The sequence below is a fragment of the Rhipicephalus microplus genome, chromosome 2 (genome assembly GCF_043290135.1).
Source record: "Rhipicephalus microplus isolate Deutch F79 chromosome 2, USDA_Rmic, whole genome shotgun sequence".
Taxonomy (NCBI): domain Eukaryota; kingdom Metazoa; phylum Arthropoda; class Arachnida; order Ixodida; family Ixodidae; genus Rhipicephalus; species Rhipicephalus microplus.
Window position 1 is genome coordinate 143,831,002 of NC_134701.1, and position 27,100 is coordinate 143,858,101.

Sequence of the window (27,100 nt, forward strand, 5' to 3'; positions counted from 1 at the left end):
TGCATAAAGCGTTTTCAAACAGTGAAAGAAGAACCAGTCGTCGCACAATGTGAATGGCGTAACGAGTGGGCCGTCCAACGCTTGAGCTCATCACAAAAGCTTGTTCTCGTTCCCCCTATAACTATGGCGCATACCCAATACATCCATAATTCCTCATCGTCATCTGCCACTGCATGAGCAATTGGTACAGAATTCCTCGCAAGTGTCTAGCGGGTACCACAATTTTCAGAACAATGACGAAAACTAGCATAGTAAACGCAAGCCTACTACCTCCCAAATATTATTATTAATGCTCTAGTGGATATCAAGCAAGTGTGCTTGCGGTAGTTACCCAATGAGTGTTTTAAAAGGCTCTGAAAGGCCACTCTTCTAGCTTTCGCTCCGACTGTGCTGCGCCTTCCGCGCAGGCCTGGCGTTGTTTTTTTTCTTGTTCGTACTTCTGAATGAATTCACATTTCAAGATTAATGTACCCAGAAGAGACGTAACTTTCTCTTGAGAGAATCGGGCTGACGTTGAGCAAAGTGGACGTTGAATACCCAATAATAATTGATTTAGTGTTTATTTATTTTTAATCAAATACTGGGGGCCTTTTCAGGCCTACATACAATATAGGGCGTACAAAAATAAAGTAACACTTCATAATAGGACTTCATGTTGGGCCATAATCACCAATCTAGTGAAATAGAAATATTGTTTCTACCAGATTAGAGCCGTTGTTGGTGAGCCTGTTATCTGTAAATGCTGGCCTGAATATACCTGCTGGCGAGCTGTGCGGGCGGTTTCCACACCATGCCTAAGCTCGCACCGGGCTTATCATGCCGCCTGCGAACTACTCAATTTTATGGAGTACTATTCATATCTTCCTTTTCTTTTGTAATGCTTCTTTGCAAGCACTTGTGTTACTTGTACCAGTACTGCTGTGTCTTTTCTGTCGGCTTCTTCTTCTCGTTCGTTCTCAAATGTCAATTATATTCAGTGCCGCCGGTGGGGTCTGTAAGATATACTGAAATGAATAAACAAGCGTTGTTAATAGATAAATCGTGCTTTACAAAAAAAGCTCCTCTAATCCACACTATGAAGCTCTAGGAACAGCGAAGTTGTAGCCACAGCAACGCTGCACCAATAGCGGCGCCGAGGTGACAAAATAGAAACTGTAGTCGGCGACAACTTAAAAATAAATGTAAGCTTCACCCACGAGGCCACTATTCCCTTATTTTCCATGCCACCACGCAAACGAAGGAAATAGTTCTTAACCATTGGCAATAAGTTTCACGCATACAACTATTCCATTGCAACATTTTATCGATATTGAGGTAAATGAACAAAAGATTGATAAGGAAACTTGAGAAGGCACAGAGTTCAGAGTCGGTTTAGCAATATATCTGTTGTTTATATCATAACCCCCACCACGCTAATACCTTAGTTAATAAAGAGGCAATGTATAGTGTCAAGTTTTATGAAAGAGAAGATTGGAGCGCGTGGCCTGCGCGCTCCAACGGCAGCTGGCAGCGCATTCAAGCGGGAGCGAGAGCAACCACAGTCTCTTTTCACTACAACAGGCGGCGAGCAAAACAAGCAGTCATTGATGATATAGAACCACTGGCAAGATCAAAACCCCTTCCCATTCAAGACGAGAACCAGCTTTTACGTAACTGCCTTGAAGGGAGAATGGGTTGCAATCTTATCAATGACTGCTTGTTTTGCTTGCCGCGAGATGAAGCAATAAGAGACTGTGGTTGCTCTTGCTTTCGCTTGAACGCACTGCCAGCAGCCGCCGGAGCGCGCAAGCGACGTGCTCCCCTGTTCCCTTTCATAAAAATTGACACTGTACGTCTCTCGAAGGCGACCTTTCTACGACGAAGCTATGGTGGTCCTAAAACAATGTCAAATTTAACGTAATATTTAAAATGAAGCCATTGGTCTTTTGCAGTTTCACAAAGTTCAACAGCGCAATAATGACATTTCAAAACATATTCTCCAATTTTTTATTGTTTGACGAAACTTTCGCTGCAAGATTTCTTCGCTACTTTCTGTAATTATGGCAACTATGACACAAGGTTAAGAATCGTGGACATCGTGGACTTTGATTCTGTGCTGCTGCAAATACCGATTGTGCGCCTTGTGTCACCGTACTTGTCATCGTATATGAGGTGAACGTCAATATTTCATTCGTCGTCTTGTTTCATGGAAATGAATGCGCGTAGTGCATATAGTAGCTAAAAGTGGCGATCATTGCATACGTGCTCGTTAAGTTGAAGTCAAGGTGATGTACGCAGCTAAAGTGGCTGTAAGTAAGAGCTGCAGGTGATTTTTTTTTCTCGCGTCGACAACTTGAACTTCATGGTGTTGCCATGACCTCGACAGCCCTTGAACAGTCAACTTTTTCAATTAGGGACCCAATTTCGCAGAACCAGAAGCCCCTACACATTACATGACTGTGCCGGTGTGAAGCCCTGTCTGTGCAAGCAACAGGGTTTTCACCCTCCAGTGATTGTGAGTGAATGACATGCCAGACTTTGCTTTCAGAGGGGAGTCCAATGCATCTTTCATGCTTTCTCTCATGAAACTGTAACTTATTATGAACAAATTATCACTGCTGAATATATGTACGCTTTAACGGCGAAATCCCACCCCCCACAATAAACGCGTTTGACAAAAGTAAGACTTCTTAATGAGATATCGTCAAGTATGATACAATGTCTTAAAGAACAATTTTTTGTTCGCCCAATAACAGCTTTAGCAGCGTTGCTTCAGTAACAATCGCAATCAATCCTTCTAATCGTGATCATTTGTGATTGCTGCATCGATCACGATTGATGCAGCGATATTACATAGCCCACGTCATTTCGTGGTTTCAATAACATCACACAGTGTTTCTTATCCAAAGCGTTCGTGCATCGAGTGTGAGACAAGCGCTTACACAGCGGCCACTTCAATCGGGCACATAATTCTGAGCCGGTCATTTGATTATGTCATATGACACAAATGTGCCTATAGACAGGTGTCAAATCAACGGTGCAGACACACACGGGATGCCCACAATTCACTTTATAATGTATACAACTTTGCGTATTCTCACTACTTGGTTTACTTAATTTCGTACTGTGTCGCACTAGCGGGTTCATTTGGTCACATTTTTCTCACACTTTGTCCTCCCTTACATCACTTATATGAGTGCACAGCACAGCGCATATTGCAAGAGGTTAGGAAGCTTCTGACGTCATGACACTCAAGTAACACGCTCACATACGCACATGTAGCAATGCTGATGCCATAGTTTTTACGGGTGGTAAATCACAAATGCGCACATTTTACAAAACACCGACGAACATATTGTCGCGAGAGCAAGGTTTCCAGCTCCAGTATCTTCTCAGGAAATTTGTGCAGAACCAACTCCTCTGCTTCTTTTTTAAGTCTTTCTTTGTACTCTTCTACCTTTGGGTTTGTTTCTCTGGCCATTACAGAGCTTCGGCTTTTGACTTTAATGTAATGTGGGATAAATCGTGTTTTCCAGCCTGGGATAGGCGCCTACACGCTGCATTTACGGCTTAAAAACGGAGCAGTCAAGGTCACCCCCGTTCGGGATTAGAAGGGGAAAGCTTACTAGGAAAAGCGTCTAGCAGGAGGCAGATCCGGCGCCACCGTCTGAGTCTAAGCCATTGTTAACAGGCACGCGTGTCATTGAGAATGACAAGAGGACGCGACCACTTAGCCTGACCGAGACATAGTGGCGGCAGGTAAACGACCATATTCTCTCGCGCTGTTGTTAGGATGTCGGGGCGCCTCGCTGTCGCATGTACACCTGGTAAGCAATGGTGTACCCATTGCTCTTAAGGACGCTTCTAGAAAGCAACAGTTAATGAAAGAACTTACGGGGCCCGAGCGTGGGAACGGCCATCGACGGTAGTCGGCCGAAGGAGGCAGCACGGCTTGGTATGGGAGAGAGTGTCACGTGCGGAGGACCTTTCCCTTTGCGTGTTTCATTTTGGTAAGGAGGTTTTACAAATGTAGTGCCTTTTATGAAAGTGTTTCTGTGATTGGTTGAGATGCTGCGAGTCCGAACATGTGATTGGTTTTTGTGAAGACTCTTTGTTCGACCAAGGGTTTAAAAGAGGATGTTTGAACTTGAAAAGTGAGCAGAGCGGAGTCGGGGTCAACGGCGGATCTCACCACCGGAGACCAGCTATGCGGGCCGAGGGGTATGCCACCATTTTCTATGTTTGTCTTTGTAACCCAGTGCATTTTGTAACTTGAAGTTGTGTTAGCTAAATAAACCCCCAATGAGTGCTCCCCGAATTCATCGTGTTGACTTCTCACCGATTGCCGCCGCGGTGTTTCAACCACACTTATTCGTCTCCCTGGTCGTCCGATGCGCCTAACTTGAACAACCCCGACGTTTCGCTACAAAGTGGTGGAGGTTGCTCGGTAACGATAGTCCCGCTCTGAAATTATGCCCCGAGTCAACAACAAATATCAGGAACCTACCTCTGACTGCTCTACTATGACGGAACCCCCTACCTTCTTCTCTGCTATGTCTACCCCCCAAGGTAAACCATTCGTCGGACCACCAGTCTTTAGAGGCGCCCCGGAGGAATCTATTTCAGAGTGGCTACTTTGCTACGAACATGTAGCGTCGCTTAATAATTGGGACCAAGCCACGAAGGTGAAATTTCTATATCTGGCTTTAGACGAAGATGCGAAAAAGTGGCACACCACTCAAATTCTAACCGGTGCTCCTAATACATGGGAAGAATGGGCGACGCTACTTAAAACGTCCTTTACGAGTCGCCACTCAGTCGAGATCGCCCATTTGCGGCTACAAAACCGCACGCAATTGCCGTCCGAAACCCCCGAGCAGTACTACTATGACGTCGTACAGCTGTGTGCAATAGTGAACCCGTCCATGACGGAAGATGATCGGTTGCGGCACCTTATACGCGGGTTACGTCCGGATGTTCAGGAGAAAATGATAATCGCAAACCCGGAGAGCTGCACTGCATTCCTCCAAATTTTGCAACGCATATATCTGGCAGCTTTGATGAGCCGTGTGTCGGGGCTACAACCAATTGGCATCCAGTATTCCACCGGATCGCAGTCGTGGATGCAAAACATCGCGCATCCCGTAGGGTTCGCGCCCGCCGCAGCGACAGGGCACCCTCCTCCTACGTGTGTCGCCACTTGCGCCGCGGCCGAATTGCGTTGCCCGCGGGAGGTTGCCGACCGCGAGAGACACCTGAAAACGATAGCGGACTCGGTTGCCCTGCTGTCTGACCGGCTAAAAAGCATCGAAGACGAGGTTCGTCGCCCCCCAATGCCTTGGCCTCAGAGAACTTCCCGTGCCAACGACGGGCGTCCCCGATGCCAGATTTGCCGCCGCATAGGTCACATAGCACAACAATGCTGGCAGCGGTTCCGAGATGACATGAACGATGAGGCTGAGCTTCATGGCAATCAGAATGTGCAGCCTAATCCTTCGGGAAACGAGAACGGCCGGGCCTAGGGGGCCAGCCCGGCCGCCCCATCGGCACATTGTCGGAAGGTCAGCTTCTCACAGTCCCCACACGAGCCAACGGTACAGAAACGTTGCGACACCGCCCTGGCCTCAAGAATGGAAATGCCGACACGCTTTCCCGCCTTCCTCATGATCCCGCGCCTGTAAGCGAAGAAAACCCCTCACCGTTGCTGGTTATGGATCCTGTGGATGTTGGAAAAAAGCAGAGGGCAGACCCATGGATGAAAGAAATTATGCAGCACCTCGAGCACCCGGATGCGCCCGTTGTCAGGAAAACTAAAAGAACGGCACGGAGCTTTCGGTTGATCGACGGTGTACTGTATCGAAGGGCGAAAGGGTTTCAGGAGGATCGTGCTGCGCTCGTTGTCCCCAAGTGCTTGAGATCTGAGATTTTAAGGTACTGCCATGACGCCACCACGGCAGGCCACTTAGGTGTCAAGCGCACATGGGAGAAAGTTCGTTGCCGATATTTCTGGCCGAAGATGTTCTCGTACGTAAGCAAGTACGTTCTCTCCTGCCCCGACTGCCAGACACGAAAGCAACCACCGGGGAGGCCGGTCGGTTTCCTCCAACCGATACCACCTGCAGGTCGACCTTTTCAGCAGGTGGGCATGGACTTCATTGGGCCTTTCACTAAATCCAAAGCAGGGAACCGCTACATCGTCGTGATTACCGACTACCATACGAAATGGGTCGAGGCTGTCGCGTGTCCAGCGGCCACTGCCGCAGAAGTAGCCAGAGCTTTCGTCGAACAAATCGTCCTACGTCATGGTGCCCCGTAGAAAGTAATAAGCGATCGTGGGCAGCACTTTGTCGCCAACTTGACCGAAGAAATATTCCGGCTCGTGGGTAGCGAGCATGCCACCACAACAGCATACCACCCACAGGCCAACGGCTTGTGCGAGCGTTTTAACCGCACGTTGGCTGACATGCTCAGCATGTACGTTTCCTCACATCACCGCGACTGGGATGAATTCCTACCGTACGTTCTATTTGCATACAATTCTTCCACCCACGAGACGACTGGATTCACTCCCTTCTTTCTTCTTCACGGACATGAACCGACACTACCGGTGGATGTAGGGTCGGGCGCGCAACGCGGATTCGACTACACCCTGGATGCAATGAAAGTGGCCCGCAGGCTGCGGCAGGCTCGAAAAATAGTAAATGAACGGGAGAAGCGTCAGCAGGAGAAGAACAAGCGCAGCTATGATGCTAGGCAACGAAGTGTTGTTTATCATCAGGGCGACCTTGTGTACTTGTGGACTCCCTCCCGGGCGAGAGGGAAGACGACAAAGCTTCTTCACAAATATCACGGACCTTTCCGTCTTGTGCGCCAGGTAGCCGAGAACAACTGGCAGGTGGTAGACCAAACTGGGAAAAAACGTGACGTTGTGAATGTGCCGCGTTTAAAGCCCTGCCACGTTCGATTGGGCTCCGATGCCGACGACGCGGACGATGAGTCTGATGATAATCATGAGGTGCGCGATCTCGGTAGTGTTGTGCGCGAGTTCAGTGCAAGGAGAGATGACCACGGATTGCATCAAAGTGTTGTGCGCGAGTGCGGCTCCAATGGTGATGTGCGCGAGTGCGGTTCGCGAGTGGGTCAGGAACTCCGTTTGCAACATTGTGTGCGCGGGACACAAACCAGTGTTCCAGTACAGCAGTGCGAAAGCTACGACACGGACACTGAACTTTACTCGGACTGGAAGACATTTTCAAGTAATAACAACGCACAACAGAATGTCAGTGCTTACGAAACGGACACTGAATTGTATTGCAGTACCGATGAGTGAACCCATCTATTTCTGTGTCCAATTATTTTGTTTTGTTTTTCATCTGTTGTTTTTATGTAATTTTTTTAAAGCCTCTCACCTGTTATACACATGCATAAGTGTCTTTAAATAAGCATCTCACACACTTGTTGAATGCAAAACCTTTTTGTATAATTAGTCTATTTATTGTCGTGTTTTGCAGATAAAACGAGTGGGGCACTCTTTTTCGTAGGGGGGAGGTGTCGCGAGAGCAAGGTTTCCAGCTCCAGTATCTTCTCAGGAAATTTGTGCAAAACCAACTCCTCTGCTTCTTTTTTAAGTCTTTCTTTGTACTCTTCTACTTTTGGGTTTGTTTCTCTGGCCATTACAGAGCTTCGGCTTTTGACTTTAATGGAATGTGGGATAAATCGTGTTTTCCAGCCTGGGATAGGCGCCTACACGCTGCATTTACGGCTTAAAAACGGAGCAGTCAAGGTCACCCCCGTTCGGGATTAGAAGGGGAAAGCTTACTAGGAAAAGCGTCTAGCAGGAGGCAGGTCCGGCGCCACCGTCTGAGTCTAAGCCATTGTTAACAGGCACGCGTGTCATTGAGAATGACAAGGGGACGCGACCACTTAGCCTGACCGAGACATTGTGGCGGCAGGTAAACGACCATATTCTCTCGCGCTGTTGTTAGGATGTCGGGGCGCCTCGCTGTCGCATGTACACCTGGTAAGCAATGGTGTACCCATTGCTCTTAAGGACGCTTCTAGAAAGCAACAGTTAATGAAAGAACTTACGGGGCCCGAGCGTGGGAACGGCCGCCGACGGTAGTCGGCCGAAGGAGGCAGCACGGCCTGGTATGGGAGAGAGTGTCACGTGCGGAGGACCTTTCCCTTTGCGTGTTTCATTTTGGTAAGGAGGTTTTACAAATGTAGTGCCTTTTATGAAAGTGTTTCTGTGATTGGTTGAGATGCTGCGAGTCCGAACATGTGATTGGTTTTTGTGAAGACTCTTTGTTCGACCAATGGTTTAAAAGAGGATGTTTGAACTTGAAAAGTGAGCAGAGCGGAGTCGGGGTCAATGGCGGATCTCACCACCGGAGACCAGCTATGCGGGCCGAAGGGTATGCCAACATTTTCTATGTTTTGTCTTTGTAACCCAGTGCATTTTGTAACTTGAAGTTGTGTTAGCTAAATAAACCCCCAATGAGTGCTCCCCGAATTCATCGTGTTGACTTCTCACCGATTGCCGCCGCGGAGTTTCAACCACACTTATTCGTCTCCCTGGTCGTCCGATGCGCCTAACTTGAACAACCCCGACGTTTCGCTACAATATTCAGAATTCACCTTCATCTTACTACAAGACGAATGAGCGCTACGACAATCGTCAAGACTGGTCACCCTCAGAAGGTTAGTTTCATGCACCCCAGCGACGCGGTAGACGCCGTCTTTCTGCGTCACGATACCGAATCGACGGAACGCGATGAGGCTCTGCTAGTTCGGTGCACTTCAAACGCTGTAAAATCAGTCACGTCAGCATTCAAGACGACCTTTAGGATGATACTGACTGCGAGTGGAGGAAATAGCTTCGTCTTGACGAAGATGCTACCATGAAGCATATTAAAACGATCATAGAACACCATAAAAAAACAGGACGGGCGAGTACTGGTCTCTATGCCACGGAACATCGCCTCTCGTCACGAACGGCGCCATGCTGAAATTGTCATTGGTTTAGCGTGACTGTTACGTCATAGTGAAGAGCAGCCACAGTTGGACGCGCATAATACAAACAGACAGTGGTGCACTTAATTTTTTATTCTTCAGCTTGTCCCCGACTAATTGAAACGGGAACCCAAGACACTTGGTCCCAAAAAAAGTTAGGATGGCTGCTGTCGAGTTCAGAAAAATAGCAGTTTCTGAGAGCCGTTTCAAAGGCGCTACCTGCCACACGTGATAAAATTCAAACTATGAGAGAGGCGGCTCTGCTGCGTCATGGCCAGTGCAGCGTCTGTACCACTTTGATGGCAATCCAAGACGCCCTGGTTTTCGATTTCATGGCCTTGAGACAACGAGAACGCAAGGACCCAAGAGCGGCTAGAGGCCTACGCTACACCCTGGAGGCTCTCAAATTTCTCGGGTCACCATGTCACTTAGATTCCAACTCGAAAACACTTTAATATTTACGAAAGCTGCAGAAGTGCACATGGTTTTCTATTCAATGCTATATAGCTTCTTCAAAGCATTTTAACCCTGAAGCAATACTTTTTTGCAGACTAGTTGGTTCATACTTGAAAAATTGAATTGCTGCACAAACTTGAAGAAAAAACAATTGTATTATTGTTGTATTGTTGTATTGGATCAACAGTCGCACAATTGCACAATTGCAAACAATTGCAAACAATTGCAAACAATTGCAAACAATTGTTGTATTGGATCAGCAGTCGCACCTGTTCTCAGTGACATATTCTTGGCAGCCTTCGACCAACGCCTGAAGTACGATCTGTCCCATTTGGATGTCGTTCGCACCTTCAGGTATGTGGACGACTACCTTATCGTGCTTGGGAAGGTCCCATGTGAACGGGTTCAAAGTGTTGTGAAAGGTGTCCTTGAGGTTTTCAACAGACACTCAGAAAATGACATCCAGTTTTTGGACCTACGGCTGAAGTTTGCCAAGGAGCTCATCTGCTTCAAATACAATCCGCGATCGAAGAAAAGCTTATTGCCTTTTGATAGCGCGCACTCGAAGTTGATTAAGAGGGGCATTGTGTTGTCAGCTTGTGCGGAAGCCCTCGACAAGTCTTGCCCTCATCTGATGTTTGAAAGCTTCGAGAATCAGGTAGCTCGTCTGGGTGCGGCTGGATACCCAGCACAGTTTTTGGCTAGCGCTTGTGAAAGCCGTCTTAAAAAATACAAGGGCATGGGTCTAAGCGTCGAAGGAAGGGAGAGGAGGCCTATTCATGTTATGCCTTACTTACATAGTGTTTCCCATAATGTAAAAAAAGGTGGCTAATAGGTATGGTGTGGATGTACTGTTTTCAGCGCCTACAAAGTTACGTCAGATCTGCTCGTTGATGACTAAACAGAAGAAGGCAAAATGCACAAAAAAGCATGCGAACGTGTTCATTGTGTGTGTTTTTGCTGTTGCATATCTGATCCCTTTGTCGTGTGGGAGGGTGTACATAGGGCAGACGGGGCGTTGCCTCAACGAACGCTTGCGTGAGCACAGTCTGGCCGTAAAAGGAAAAAAATGGAGGTCAATTAGATTTCCATTGTAGGAAATGCGGTTGCACCCCCCGGTTCGAGAATGCGTCAGTCATGGCTAAGGCACGTGATAAGACCGAAAGAGAAATAATAGAAGCGTACTTTATCAGACAATATAATGACAAGTGCATAAGCATGCCTTCAATTTCACTTTCGGACAGGGAAATGGTTTTCCTACATGGTCATGTGTAATGATGTCGCTAACGCCTCGCATTGTGTTCTCTTTCATTCCTCTTCTTTTGTTTTGTTCATTAGTGTTCATGTTTTATTTCCCATGTGACGCTACGTAATGTTTTGTAAGGTATTATGCTAGTATAGTTTTTGACTCTCTCGGCGTACTGCTTCTTCGTGTTTCTCAATTAGGGCTGCTTGGAGGGAATATAAAAATGTTAATTTATTGTTTTATTTGGTGCTAAGCGCAATTTTTAGGGATTTAAAACAAAATCGTCTAGAGTACGTTTTCATTTTTTCATGCTTTTGTTGATGCTTGGTGCAATAAATAATAAAAGAATAATAAAAGATAAATAAAAAAAGATGAGCGCACACCTTGGGATTACGCAGTTTAGATTGTGGTGGGTATCACTTTTGTATTTTGCCATTTTTCACTTTTGTCATTATGGTGGCAGTCAATTTTGATTTGATTTGTTTTCGGTCGGCTTTGTTTGCGGCGCCTTTGGTTTTGTGCGCATCATGGAAGCGCAGCATAGCATGCGTATATATTGGCTTCCAAAAACGACAATAAACAGTTGGTAGTCTGCGCTCTTTCCTGTCTCTCTTGTTTTTTCTTCAAGTTTGTGCAGCAATTCAATTTTTCAAGTTTTAACCCTGATTAGTTATAGCCAGAAGTGTACCATGCAGAATATTTAGTCCTTTATCTATACAGTTATTAATTTTTTCGGCTTATATGTTTAGTTATGCATTCGTTTACTTATTTGATTTTTCATCATGTTTAGTGTAGATGTGGGGTTCATGGGAAACATTTGAGCAAACTTAGCTAAGCCTTTAGGAGATGACGCAAAAGTGATATTTTTTTCTATTTCGTACTTCAGCCACTTTGTGTATGCTTTTTATTGCGTCACGTTTCTCGCGAAATTAAATTGGTGATTACTAAATCTAATTAATAAAGTTGAAAGTTGCTTGTGTCGGGGGAGCTTTTGCATATGGCTGCATTTTGCGTAATCGCAGTTGCTTTAAACCACGATCCATTATGCGCGTGATATATTTTCGAACTTGCTATGGCCCCTCTTATAGGTCCCAAGAGGATAGGTGTTGTAACTTCCGTGCCTTTCGTAATAAGTGGCCGGCTTTTAACCATGATGTCTGCAAGATAATCACAAGTTCGGACGCCCGATGGCAACGTACGCTTGTACCACGTGATATTACTCTGATGGTATTTGTTGTATAGTGAAGCCTGCATACAAGACGCCTGTTTGTAAAGCATACATAAACGTTACTTTTACTGCGCCTTAAACCAAAGGAGGTTATTTTCACTGTATTCACAAGGCGAAGAATGGCTGCGTGGAAGACACCCGCTTGCAGGCCAAGCCGCCTGTGTACTATCCTCAATCAAACACGAAAATGTTTATTTTTTTATTTGCGTACTTCTGGATTTTTCGATCACGTGCAAGAATATGATTCTTCGCACACAACAAGTGATATGATACCCTCACATGCCGACACCTTAGCGGGTATTCGGAGCTCTTTATCAATATCGAAAAATTATCTCTGTAACATACCTGCGAGGGGTTTTCTGTTGAGCATTAAGTCACAAACGAGGTACACTTTCCTGGAGGTAGAAATCACCTGTACAGCTGACCTTTAGAACCGGTTTAGGCAGCCTCACACTGATGGGGCTCAGACCAACTGAAGTGCCTGGCCTTTTTTGTTTTTCTTTGTTGTTTGTTTTACTTCTTTTTGTCATTTTCTCTGTATTCGTGTATCTCATTTGTGTATCTGTTTCTCTTCTACTACTCTCGTTCTCTCTTTTCTTTTTCCGAGTCTCTTTTAGCGCTTTCTTTCGGATCCTGTAACCTGTTTTTATTCTTTCTTTTTTTTCATTCCATTATTTCTATTTATGCCTAGATCTGCGTTTCTTCCCGCTCTTTCCTATATTTCTTCCTCTTCTGGGAGATTTTTTTTGTCATTGTATGCTTTTCATTGTCTTTCTGTTTCTGTCGCCGCTTCTTTATCCCTATTTTTTGCCTTATTTTTACTTCCATCTCTCTCTCCTTGTATGGTTTCATATGTTCTTTACATTTACAGAAAATTGTCACCTTGTGGATGACCAAAAATTTGAGAAAGATGCGAATAAAATAAATTATCAACATTTCCATCGCACCTCTTGGCCCGGTTCTCACCTTCACCAGGGTTCGAGAGAGGATAGAACCTGAGTCGTTTCTGTGGTAAAGAGATGTTCTATCCAACATTGACACCTCTGCTTGGACATACAGTGAATAGAACTTCCTCTGCTTAAAAATGAAGTGAAAGTAACTTTCATACTTTAGAAAAAACAGGCGTCTTGTATACAAGACAACATGTATTATTGCAGTAATGATATGTGCTACAAGCGCACAATATCAATGGGCGTCAAAACACGTGATTATTACAATTATGTCAGATTTGAAGCCAGCCACCAAGAACAAGAGGGACACAGGTTACTGTGCCAATCTCCTTAAGGCCACGTAGTGCGGCAAAATCGAGTTCGAGAAGGTTTCACACGAATTATTGTTGGTGGGTAAAAGTGTGCTAATTATTACACAGAATACAGCCATGTGCCGAAAAGCCACTTTCAACTTGACTGATTTCGTAGTAGCAATGCACAGTTTATAGTTCTCGAGATACATGATGCAACAAAATGTAGTTGAAGTATGCACTAGGGACAGAGTATTGCGATCGCATTGATCTCTTAATGGTGAAGCTTAAGGATCTCCCAATTTACGTAAATGCAAATCCGCTTTAATGAGTGAACCAACATGCGGCTTCTACATGATAATGATTGCACTTAACTCTTTAGTTGCCTAGATAAATCACAGACCCACAGCACGCATTACGATGACAAAAACCTTTCTAAACAGTTCATGTATATTCATTTAGTCAGATTCATGAAATGTTTGTTATAAAAAGCGTTCTACATATTTTGTTTATCTATAGAATAAATATGTTGATGTGCCTAACTACTGTTGTCGATCACCACATCTGTTTTGCCATTCAGCGCAGTTCCATCATGGTGACTGATGTCCCACGGTTGCTGTTAGTAGGGCTTTTATGCTGCCACTCTAATCATGAGTGAATACAACACGCTTCTTATGCGATCTATTTAACTCTTTTTCATGTGTTAGCCTCTCTTCAACTGTGGGTTCATTTTTTTTTAAATTTCAGCATTGTCTACAATGCGGATGTTACATTTTCGATGAGCTTGTGCACTTGAAAAATTTAGTTCATCTTGTTCAGAAGTTACATTTTTTTATATTTCGTTCAAAGTATTCATCAAGTCGCCAAATAACTCGTGAAGTTCTCATCTATGTCACAGCGTTATACTCAAGACGGACAAAAAAAAAATTTCATTACATTTCATCAGCGCAGCACCTCTTCAGTCCCGGGCATCTAATGCTGCGCATGCGAGTTCTGCACGATTGCCTACAAGATCCTCCCGCAAGCGAGCACGCATTCAATTTTCCTGCATGAAGTGAAAACATAGACTCAGTGCACAAACAAAAGTAAGACATTGCATCGCAAATATCAGTAAATAATATTGTCATGTACCTCTCAGAAAGGGGCGGAGAAAATGTGCCATGTCTCGAGTTTCGCTCACTTATTTTTCATCAGCAATATTGAACAGTAGTTATTGATCTATTAGGACGAAAGCCTTTAATGTCCTAAGCTGTCTTCGTCTGTCCGCACCCTGGAACAGTGCCAGCTGGTGCCTTTCGCCCTTTCACTCTCTCAGCAATCGTGAGATGACCCAGCAGCGCTTAGCAATATTTGCACCTCTAGGAGAGTGTTGAAAAACAATAAAAAGGGACGAAAGAGGCGTGACGTAGTCAATAAAAAGACCGAAGGATTTCGCTGAACATCGTTTGGAGTTTATAAAGTTTTCTTCAATTTTGTCGAAAAATTTGCTTACAATACTTCAAGGTCTAAAAAATTCTAGACCAAACAAGTTGTAATAATAAAGTTAGAATTTCGCTAAGTTATTGAATTCAACCGAATGTTACTGCAGCAAATGGTTCCTGAAATTATTGAACTTTTCCTACGTCAATCTCAGCTCGTTTCTGTTGTTTAAGCTTCAACACAGAGAGGCACAAAATAAATGAAAAAATTGCTTGGCGCTTTGCAATTCGAATTTAAATGGTATTCACCTGGTTTGTGAAAGAATCAGGAAGTTATATTTCCGTTGGTGTGAAAAGCTGTGCCATTGGAAGGTTTCCAACGTAGTCTCTCAGACGAATGAACAAGTTTTCGTAGTAGGGACAAATTTCGTTACCATATATATTGCTTAGACTGATTATGCGGTGCGTACTTGTTATAACTGCGATGTGCAAGGGAAACGTGTCAATATTATTGTAATTTATCCTGTGATATTTTTTTATACTGTAGGTGAAGCAGCGCTGCAATGTTGAGGACAAGAAGAACTTGATTACACAGACAAAGCGCATGTAACCTTAAAATTGCAGTGTTATTTTACCTACTGTATAATACAACTAACCATCCTCCCCCCCCCCACCCCCACCCACACACAAGGTCCTCGAATTCAATGAGATCACAAAGATTGGTTACAGGCGAACGAACGAGAGGAACTTATTAGTGTTACACGTAGAGTTGTTCTGCGTGTGTGGATGCTTTATCTGCAGTTTGCCCTGACTGCAGCTTTTTAATTCAAAAGATGAAATCACATCGTTCCCCAAAGCAAGCCAATAACGTGGGTGTCGCATGCATTACAGGAAAAACCATCATGGGAAGGAATGCCGCGCCAGTGTTTTCGATACAGCACTCCCCACGCCCATTCTCTCCACTCTGCCTGTATTCCTCATAAATGGGAGATATGCGGTATTTCTTCGGTGCCCGAAAAATCACTTTTGGAGAAATAGACATCTTAAGATGTTTAAAGAGACCACTTGGAGCAGTACCCAATAACGTCAAAGTTTTATTTTTGATTTGAGGAACTTAGTGGTTGTCGTTTATATGTCCTCATTCACATTGAGATCCTTGGAGGCCTGCGATGAATGTAGGGAGTAGGCGCAATTAAACATAAAAACCAGAAAAGAAAGCATGGTTGCGCCCAGTACGATAATTGAAGTCCTCTATGCAAAGAGCCCATCGCAGTTTTGTGATTCAGAAAAAAAACAGCCCCTAGCAATATGTGCGAAGTACTGAAATTGATCCAAATTTAGCAGTGAAAGCAAAATGTAAACACGTAAGGACGCAACCTTCATATTCTTCTGAGCATTTCATAATCACTTAGCGTTGTCATATAACCATGAACGGACTATGTTGTATGGGTGTGCGGGCTGCACTTGGAATATAGCCCGCGTCACTCGCATACGGTAACCCACGCGTATGAGCTGCTTTCCGGTAATCTTTGTCTTGACAGAAACGTCATTGTGCTCCTATTGTTGTTTATCTTATCGGTGCTTCGGTATTGGTTTTGCTGTTGAACTTGGTTGAGCTTCATTACACCAGAATAGTTACTAGAGCGCAATTCTAATTGAATACTTGAAGCTGCGATGGAATATTCGTATGAACAGCTTATTCTCGCAGTTATCGACCTAGACGCCTAACATGTTCTGTGTCCAAGCGTGCATTAAATACATCCGCTACCGAAATCCTAGGCATCATTCGTCGAGATGATGTGCAGCTAAGCTTCACCGTGGGTATATTCCCTTCAAACGGTACTGTTGCTGCCAAACACCACTAGGCAATCCGCAAGTTCCCAAGCATAAATACAAATAAGCATCGGTATACACTCCTCTGAGTACATGCTTTACATTCATCTTATAAGGATTCAGATGACAAAGAGATCAATGGAACATGCAAGGTTGTTTTCTTGTTTTTTTTACATTTTCCTTCAGTAGTTAAGCTTACCTCAACGATGCGCGTATAATGCATCCTGGCTCTGTGCCTCGTAGTTCATTGCACAACTAGCGAACATTTTCGTTCCTTTAGATGTCATTCTGGTACTCTTTTTGTCACAGAATCAGCTTGTTTAGCGAAACGACATTTTACGTGCACAATAGTTTACGGGTTTGGGCTGTAGTACGCTGTCATTGTTTGGCGAGCCACTGACTAAACAACGTAGATCAGAGCCATCTGTAGCATACTGGGCACGTGCTCGCGCCAAAGATAGTCTTCTTCTTTGTGTTCTTCAAGCGCATTGATAATGGTATAAAGTGCGGAGCACCTTAGAGAACCAGGATGTGGTATGCTAATGTCGTTGGGCGTAACAGAGGTAGTACAGGTATGTAAACAGAACGCGAGCGAAAATAGACAGGGCAAGGAAGGGAAACAAAAAAAAATTGTATTCAATCAATATGAAGAGATGAAAAACAATAAAAAACTGAAAAGAAGCAAACTAACGAAAGAGAGAAGAGAAAGAAAATAATACGAATATAAACCAATAAGGCTTCGCCGCTCCGCTAATCCTTCTAGCTTGACACCATTAGTGCGAAGCTGGCCTATGTTTTTTTTTTTCACTGAGAATATTGTTCTCCATAAGGAAACACGTTAAGAATGTCAAGGTGAACATAAATACACGTAAGACGCTATATTCATGCGTACTGCTTCACAAGACGAACATCACTCACTACAGTGAAACAGTGGCCTAAAATGGATGATGCAACCACTAAAAATGGCAAATACGCTTTTTTTTAATGCACATAATTTTCTGGGGCGCGACAAGGAGGCAATAAGCATTCGCACAAGTTTGGAGAATACGTTTGAGAAAAGAACACGTTTAAATGTTTATTATTCCTTTTCACAATATCAGAATGGAATCAACTTGATGCTACTGTTACTAGCACCACATCATAATTGCAAATTTCTAAACCGGTAGAAAAAAAGTATGACGGACCATACGTGTAGTCAGGTTTCACTGCATGAAATAGCTGTATGCAACGACACCTGGCCAGACGTATTGCCCGTTAGACAAAATAATCCATAAAAACACTTCTTCAGGATAGGTTCAGTCATTTTTGAAGATGTTTTGAATGCTTGTAATTGCAGATCCTTTTGTTTTATTATTTTCATTTACGATACTAATGTAACCATGATTAATCTTGTCAACTCTTCACAAAGAGCTTCATGTTGTTTCTCCTTTATTGTCATTCGTTTTTACTTTACCAAGGTATAATATCGATAGCTTGGGGTAATGTATTGTTGTTCTTGTATATATAGTGTAGTAATATTACTATTAGTACTCTGAGTATTACTCAACAGCTGTATATTTTTATTGTATTTATAATAATGTACTTACTCGTGCCGTGGATGTGTGTTTTTTGTGTTAAACGTTTGCGAAAAATATTCGAATAGCTCACCCGGAACAGTTTCAATGGATAGTTAGAGTATCGTAAATAAACAACGGAACAAATAAAAATCAATAGAAAAGTAAAACTCTTTGCAAATGATAGTAGCAAATAGGGCAAACTTACCCAGGTTGCAGCAAACCGAGCCTAATCCACAGCCATGGCGAACCACCCAATATTTTGCCAAGCACAAGCTAAATGGCATGCATCCATAACCAGTAGCATAACATTTCCTTATCTTGAATGAGACTGAAAAAAAGTCAATCACGATATTGTTGCACAAACATTCTCAAAAATAAACGTATTTGAGTACACTTGAGATTATTTGCAAGCTGCGACACTGTTACCTAAATAAATGACTCTTATTATTATGCCATAGCTAATAGATCCGAAATTTTCTTCCATCTGGCCTTCTTTACTGTGCACAGGAACTAGATCAATAATATTTAACGCCTGTTAAAATAGTGAGCCATAGTCGGAATCAAACACGCGACGCGCCGTAACCACCGATTGACCATGACGGACGAATTTCTTATAGTGTGTAACACGTCTGTGATCTTGCCACGTCGTAATCGTATCTTGGAAGAACTCAGTATTTACAGGATGAAGTCAACCTTGAAAAGAAAGTGGGCGCAAATATTTCAAATACAAAAAAAGGTATCTTCCTGAGGTTCAACGCTCGAAAACCGCGATAAGACCATTAGGTATGATGACGTGCATGACGCCGGATAATTTCAATTACCTCGGGATTTTAGGCTAGCATTGATGTGCCACAGTTCATGTGCCTTTAGCATTTGATATCCATAAATATAGTCACAGCATATTCATGACGTGAATGATGATGTGTGGAGCAATGCGACGGAGCGTTTCTTCGCTAAACTGTGAATTATCAGTGAATATCGGCCACTACATCATCAAAGACGTGACAAGCACTGTATATATTTGTACAAGAAATTTTATTTTTTGTAAGTGGTAGCTATACGTCGCTTCCATTACCCATCATTATGATGGCTTTATGGTAACAAGGCATAGTAACAGTGGGACAATCTATGGTTATTTATAGCGCACGTGGATGCAAGTACGCTATCATGTTGCGTTTCATATGGCTACTTCTTAACAGTGTTTCCTTTATGGTCGGTGAAATGTTGGATCAGTGATGAAGCGTAGTGAGATGTTTTCAAGAATGAAGTAGTGGGCAGTCGGCAAAGGTAGAACTATAGGCAGTGACGTACATACATACAGAGATGGACAGGCCCACGCCTTAGGAGCTTAGCCCTTAAAGTTAGCACCATGACCACAAATGACCCTGAGTAGTTTCCCCTCTTAACTGTTGTGCGAGATCACTACAATTCTGCCATAATTCAATGTGGCGATTCCACGATGACATAGCACTGCATTTTTGGGGCAATGGGCCTGATGACTTTTGAAGCACTGCTATAAACTTCTTCCTACTGCGCAAACGTAAATAAAGAATGACATTGTGTCCCAACTGCAACCATTATTGAGGGTCGGCTTGATTTATCAAAAAAGCACACTGTTTGAAATCAGATTCGAGAGCCCCACAGAAGGCTGAATGTCGTTGGAGCCTCAAAAAAGGTACAAGAGTGACAGGCCAAAGTAATGCGCACAAGCAGCTGCACCACAGAGTTCAGGTACGCTTCGCCATTACATCAGCCACAACGAATGCGCCCTTTGAATTCAACTCACCCTTGTATCCTTTCATAACACAGGAAAAATTTCAATGAGGAGGGTATGTTTTTTCGCACTAAATCGAGTTATCTTCCGCATGCCTCCTTTTGTATCGATATGTCTGACTCTTGCGCATTCACGTGTTTTGGGGAGCGTACGTGATATTTCTGTGTATACACGATTATGGTATATGTACAGTCTGTTTCCCACTTAGAAAAAATCTCGTAGCATGTGGCATCGCGATGGGGCCATGATGCAGCCAGCGCGGCAGCTGCACACCAACAGCAGCTCACGCGGGCCGGATGCTTGAAGGGCGTAGTGCTGAGCGGTTGAAACACATCGTCGGCTACGGCGTGCGAGCGCTGGCCACATTATTGGTTAGCAGGTGAATTCTATCGTTACTGCCGGAACTGGGCCGATATCGCTCATCGAATTACTGTACGCCTCACCAACGTCCAAAATGAGTGCTTTCATCGCTGACGTTTGTGACATGACAAGTTATTAAGTGAAGTTTGAAGCTTCACCCGCGAATTTACGCGCCGAAAAGTTAGTGCTTCCTCTTGTGAATGTGATCGAGAAGAAACACGTTCAGGTCACCATCAGCATTCAAGAACTCGTTCTCGTTTGCTTTATTGTGTTGAACCCGCATAGTGCACGGTAGTCACTGTAGAGAGTTTCGTTTTCTTAGAGTTAAATCAATATCACGCAACGGGATTTGCTCAATATGGCCTTACCTACCACAGCATGCTGATGTGCACACCCAAAGAAGCAATATACAGGAACTAACTCAGTACCACCGTATTTCAAGAGGAGAAACAACACCTGCTTTGAAATACTGTTTCCAGAACCCAGTTATCGCCACCGAAGGCTGATAGGTTTGCATCGCACAATGTTTAGTGCAGAATATCGGCCTAGTCTTCACAGCAACGATGAAATCCGCAGGCTGCCCGACAATGTGGCCAGCGCGCAGACTGTGCGGTTCAACATCACGCTCCTCAAGAGCCGGTGCATGCGCGAGCTGCTGCCGGCGCGCTACTACAGCGCTGGCCGCGCCGCGATTCCACGCACACCGATATTTCACCCAAGTGAGAAACGGACCGTACATCATAGCAATCAGCCAGCACCTGGAGTAGAACGTCAAGCATTAAGGCAGGTCATCGTGCTGAACGTGGAACTACACAATTTAGAGATGGTTTACTGCACAGTGGAAAATAAAAGATCAAGAACATGCACACCGCTCCACTTCCCCCAAACCAGTTTCTGCCTACACCATTGGTTATAAGGGACCCCGATGATACACAGCGGTGCGAACCAATGCGTGATTGCCTTGCTTGCGTGTGTCATGGCTTTGTGGTGAGCACTGCATTCATACAAATCCTCACGTTGTTGAGATGAATTGCTAGCTGAGCAAGCATTGGCGTATCTCATATCAGGGTAATACATTGAGATATTAGGGTAGTATATTGAGATGTAATCACTTGAAAGATAATGTCAAGACGTGTCAAAGTTTTGCGACTATACATCATCCGAAAAAGTGGCAATTTAATAGTTTTGTAAAGATCAGTGCGAAATGAATACGTCACGTGCGAGTACTTCACACGAATTTTAAAAGTGAAGCTGTTAACGATCAAAGTAAAAGGTATGACCAAGAAAACTATCATCATCATGAATGAGTTCCTGCCACATAAACGCTGCATACCTACCACTAACCGAATGTCCACTATTATGATGAAGGCAGCAGCCAGCCTAAGAAATGGCTGCAAAGCGATGGCGATAATCTGAAACTCTCGGGTGCCTGCAATAAGAGACAACATGGGGACGAAAAACACAACGCTGATTGAGATCCCGAAGCAATGAAAGCCGTACGCCTACGACAACATGCCCGTAGATCTGCGTGAAGCGTGAACGCTTGGTTTCAGCGCTAGTTGTGATCTCTGGTGCTTGGACATGCCTGTAAAATTTGTATAGCCTGTGGTTTAGATCAAACGTGCCCGCTTAGAATAAAGCTAAAAACAACCTAGCGTCACCTAGATGATGTCTAGAAACGACTATGAATCAACCAAAAAAAAACCTCGCATCACTTAGCTAAGGTCGAGGTAAAACCTATAGAAGCAACAAAACTATATTTCAGAATCATCCAGTTTTGTCATTTCAAGCATTGTATGACTCAAAGGCCATTAAACTCTATAGCCTTGCGCCATCTTGTTAGAATACTGCCCCTCTATTGGCTATCGAAAATCTCATTAGTGACGTTTAAACGCGTCTATTCAAAGCTATCACGTTCATGCGGACTCGTCGTAAACATAGGTTCTTCGACGCTTCACATAGTTTGATTGCTTTGTATTGTATGTGTGTCACCCAGAATATGTGCAGTGTGCTCAGTTTCTATTATTCTGTACCTGGCGCCCATATCATTCACGCAGTGTTATTAGTCTACGAACAATGTATACCCTAAGAGTTCACGCTTCAGCAGTGGTGTAAGTTGCATCAGAACTCCAGTCTAAAGCATTGAAGGTCATGTGGGAAAATGTTTATTGAAGTTCTTCATGTTATTTCTTTTTAACTTTTTGTGGTGTGACAATTTGCTGCAAATACTTGAGCAACTAACAGAACTAACCAGTATAGCTGATGCTCGTTGGAAAACGTTAGTTGTCAGGGTGAAACTTCATTAGCTCTACACTTATGCATATATTTATTACGAGTATAGGTTGAGTTCATTAGCTCAAAAACATAGTTTCATTCTTAAATACGGGTAATATCAATGAAAATGGCATCTTCTCATATTCGAATACATGCTAAATAATTGAGCGCCACAAGAATTCAGCAGTTATCAACAGAAGACTTCGTGAACTCGATGAGTGAATTAATCCCCACGTGCACAACACCAACTAAGGCTCACCGTCTAGTTTTATGGATTCATTAAGACAGCAAAGAAAATACCTTAAGCTTTGTCGCACTACGTGGTCTTACTTTTTCCGTCATGATACCTCGTCACTATTCTTCACAAAGAACGCAAGAAATCCAAATTACGTGTTGACCATTCATCATGGTGTGCCCTTACAAAGACATTGTGGAGAGAAGGAGGAAAAACTACGCAGTGTTCATCTTCACAGGAACGAATTTTTAGTTTGGGTGGACGTCACTGCGTTAGCATAAAGACCACAAGTAACGACCGAACAATGTCGGGGGTTCTGAGCGGACTTTGTGTAGGAATGTCTCCGCCTCACTGTTGAGATACATGTAGCGGGACTGTAGTACAGCGAAAGCCACAGTTCTCTTTATTATTTTTGGAGGGTTCAGAAGGGTCTAGAAAAATAAACACCGGTGTCGGTATGTTTCTTTCTAGACCTGTATATAATGGTGTCATCAAATTCATAAGTGTAAATGCTTTAGTTTCATTGATGGCTCTTAAAACCCTTGAGGTTCACAAGCCAGCACACATTTAGGACCCAATTTGATCGAGAAAGGGTGTGTGTATGAGTTCGGCTTCTACTATGCAATGCGCATAACATTTTCAGACATCCCGCTCTGGCCTTGCAGGGCAGCGCATCCCATATGTCCCATTTTTCATTCAGTATGTTGTAATTTTTAAACGCGAAGCAGCTTATGGTGGTGGCTTCTTGCGTTACTTCCTTCTCTTTCCCGCTGCGGCTACACGCCCAAAGCGCATGCGCGTCCCGTCCCCTTCTCTATTCGGTTCTACGTTCCCGCACCCTTTCTCTGAAAATTCTATACTTTTTGGAGCGGTGCACTAGACAGGTGGTGCGATAGCTGCTTCTCCACTGGGGACGCCACGGTACAGCCACGGTATGAAATTACGGAGCAAGCACGCCCTATTCTTTCCCACGCAACGCAGCCATGAGCGCCAGTGTCAACGCCACCGCCAGCACCCGCGTTAGCGCCAGCACAAGCTCCAGCACAAGATGGAGTGAAGAAGTTCATGTCCTGCTCTGGCGAACCATCTCTTCGCCGTTTTCTATCTACACATTGTTTCCTTTTGCAGGAGATGGTGTAATTTTAATATGTAAACCACAGAACCATTGCCTAAAAAGGTTTGTGGCAACCGCGCTGGTGTTCTCTACGAAAGTTTGGTATGTTTGATAGTATTCGCAAGGTGGCAAACCACACGCATGTTCAAATGAAACCACTCCTTTTACACGCTCTGCATTCTTTCATGAGATTTCGGTGCAATATCCACTCAATATATCCTAAAAGGAAGGCTTGAAAAGTTCATTTCACAGTTACGAATTCCTTGATTTTGCTATATAAAGGTTCTTTTCGTTCCTATACATAGAGTTTCCTCAAATGTTTGTGCAATGGAAAATGCACAAATATTCAATGGTAGATTTCCGAATGCATAGTCAGTCTAACATTGTGTAGAGCTGACTGCAATATCCTATTTTTAATCTGCGTCTTGCAGGGAAGTCACTTTGCCTGAAAGAAGCAGTTGAGTTCCATTCAGGGCTAAAAGTAGCCGTTTACAAGACTGCTCAGTCTCCACATCTGCTGCTCAAGTGCAGTTATAGCGTGAGGATGTATAAAAGACATTTATTTTCTTGTTGGCGATAGATAGCTGGTGTTGGTAGGATCTGCCCTTTGTTGATTGTAAGGGAAAAGCAAGTTCACCTAAAACGAATAAAAGATTTTTTAAACTAATGCCTCTCAGTGAACAGCGGACGCTAAAGTTCCACTTTTTAAGTACATTCATAACACAGTGGGACACGTTTGTCCACTTTTTTCCCAAAACGCTTAACAATAGAGAATTCAAGTTTCGTACATACAAGAAGCTGATAAAAATGGCAAAATTAAGCCTATACCGCGTACGTTGCGTACGTTGTTCATAGCATTGGAACCAATGAAGGGTTAAGTTGTTTGAGTTTTTCTCAAAAGACATCGCACCGCTGACACAGGCAATAATACTTTCGTACGGAACGTCCAGGGTATTCCCTAATAACAGAGTTTTATATATGATGACAGATTTATTTAACAAGGGGTGCTTTGTTTATAAGTCCACCTTTTTTGTTGAGAGAAAAACGAGAACACTACAAGACGTCATGATAGGTTCATTCAACTTTTTAAGAAATTGCGTGAAAAATATAAGTACAATTTTTATTGTGCCTGTCGTATAGAAATAAGAATTGTGAAGCAATATTTCTGTGAAAATCAGCCCTAAAAGTTCACGGCGACTACCATTTTGTCATAGCGCAACCGACGTCACGTGCCAGTAGCAGCTCAGCCATCGTGTTCTACTGAAGCTTTAGTCACTGGAAATTGTTCACGTTCAGTGTCAAGCTGAACAAAGCTGACATTACTCAATTGCTTGCGCAGGTGACTACGTGTCGCCCAACTCTCTGTCCACTCGCAAAATATTAAAACAGACTATATCATAAATTAGAGTCCTAATCAAGTGGGCTAAGATATTGTTAAATTCTTTATGAACACGCATCACAAGTAGGCTGCATGGCCCCTTTAACTAGGTTAGTAGCCGTGTCGCACTACTCCTTAGCGGTTTTTACCATAAAAGCGGTTATTGTTTAGCGTGGCTGGAGCTCATGCTACGCAAGTAAATCTGGTTATTTGGCTAAGTATGGCTGACTACCAAGCGAGCTCGAGAACCACGATTGGCTATAGCTGCTATAATGCTCAAAATACCAAGCGGTACACCTGCTCACTGAAGGACTGGTGAAGTGCAAGTAATTTCTCAAAACCAGCTATACTTCGCCTGTGAATATATTTTCCCTTTCGCTATAACGGTAGCCATGGCACGCCTTCGAGAAGATGATTTCATTCCTGAGCGTCCAAGCAGTCAGAGTGCTCGCTCCTTCACCAAGATTACAGTCAAACTCAATAGCCCTCTTCGCATAGGTGAAGCACCTTACGTTCCACGGCTGGAACGGAGCGTTCCAGCTTCACGGGCCTTCACAACGTGAGTGTTTTCAAGCGCTATAACATTAAGAAGCGTTATGGACAACTACGCCTATTACCTCGCACAGTGTACTAGTAAAATATGCCATGATTCTCACAAATTAACTAACAAAGAAAGATGCTTGCTGTAGCGTAGGGAAAAAAAGTTTAAAATTGTAAAAGAACCCCATGCATGAAATAACACTGAGAAAAACAATGCGATAATTTGAAATAACTTGTCAGAGGCTGGTGGCATGGTTGAAATAATCCGTGAAGGGTGAATAGGAGAGGCCGTGTAACACTCGTAGGAAGCAGTTGCCGTTACCTATGGCAAAGAACGATAGCCATAGCCTAGTTTAATCTGCTTACGTGCACTTGTAATTAGTACAAGCAAATACCGAGAGTTTACAGGAATGGAAGTGAAGTTTTCTGTCCAAGTGACTATTTCGGGATGTTCCCTTACTTACCTGCAGCATTCAACGCAAAATACACAGCGAGAAGTAGAAGTATGAACATCATATTAGGTAAGGCCCAATGTATTCTGTTGCTTCGGCAGATAAAAATTGTGGCAGAAAATCTGCCGTGAGCACCCTCACAAAGGCTTTTGAGATCTGTGTTGTACCATATACCCAAACATTTTCAGACTTGTTTTCAGTAGTATTACGTGTCATAATGGGCAAGCTGAGCAGCAGACAAAGCAAATCGAAGCCTTGTGCAGTGTACAGCGTTGGGTAGGATAATAAAGATGGTGAAAAAGACAAAGATCATGAATCATGAGAAAGGCGGAACTCTGTTACTGCAAGATTATTTTATAATAAACGCCGAGCCACTCATAGTCATTTTTTTATTCTTCTTGTGTATTGTCCTTAGTCATTTTTAAACTTAATTCACTTCTAGTGTCTCGCACTGATGCTACAAAGGATCCGCGATTATATTATTATCATGTGATTCGTTGATTAAAATGTCCAAGAGGACATTTCATGTGCTTTCAAAGAATTTACCGCATTATTTTGGGCTTCGAGCTCACTACAGGTTCTTGAAACGTGTCTAAAAGGACAATACGAGTATACGCACAGTACTGCATGCACTAGGCCGGTTTACTTATGCAGTAGTAGTTACTCAGTGAGCGTTATGGATATGAAACGTAACCTTCTTCATTAATTTTTTCAAGCGCTAAACTAAGTATATCAAAGTGACACAGCTCCGAAAATGTGTGCATACAGCTGGGATTATTTGTAATTTGCCAAGCCAGAGAAAAAATTCAACAGTGGTAATAAATATAGATATTGTAGTTATGGAAGCTTTACTTTTTTTGGTTTTAGAATCGTGTTTTCCAATAACAATGGGAATGTGAAAGTGATAATGTACACGTCCTTTGTGCTAACCATAACATTGTGTATTGTTCTGCTATTTCAGTATCTTCCTCTGTTTCGTTGCTGAACAGTAGTTTTCATCTGCAT

At 43.5% G+C, this 27,100-nt stretch overlaps 1 protein-coding gene across 1 annotated transcript; it reads right to left on the bottom strand.

Annotated features, from left to right (window-relative positions):
• Window positions 1-541: 541 nt before the first annotated feature.
• Window positions 542-26,301, bottom strand: LOC142796399 (carboxypeptidase inhibitor-like). Its single transcript, XM_075886893.1, has 4 exons — window positions 26,108-26,301; window positions 18,174-18,296; window positions 14,098-14,206; window positions 542-1,004 (listed from the first exon to the last, which is right to left on the bottom strand). Exons 1-4 carry the CDS (start codon window positions 26,157-26,159, stop codon window positions 974-976), a joined length of 315 nt encoding a protein of 104 aa, XP_075743008.1. The 5' UTR covers window positions 26,160-26,301; the 3' UTR covers window positions 542-973.
• Between the last annotated feature and the right edge of the window lie 799 nt (window positions 26,302-27,100).

Bases quoted from the DNA above. Each gene is read 5' to 3' on its own strand.
- LOC142796399 (XM_075886893.1), bottom strand. From the start codon at position 26,159: ATGATGTTCATACTTCTACTTCTCGCTGTGTATTTTGCGTTGAATGCT. The intron at 18,297-26,107 runs GTAAGTAAGGGA...ACTTTTTTTCAG, and splicing joins TTTTGCGTTGAATGCTGCAG to TCTCATTCAAGATAAGGAAA. The intron at 14,207-18,173 runs GTAAGTTTGCCC...CACTTCATGCAG, and splicing joins CTCGGTTTGCTGCAACCTGG to GAAAATTGAATGCGTGCTCG.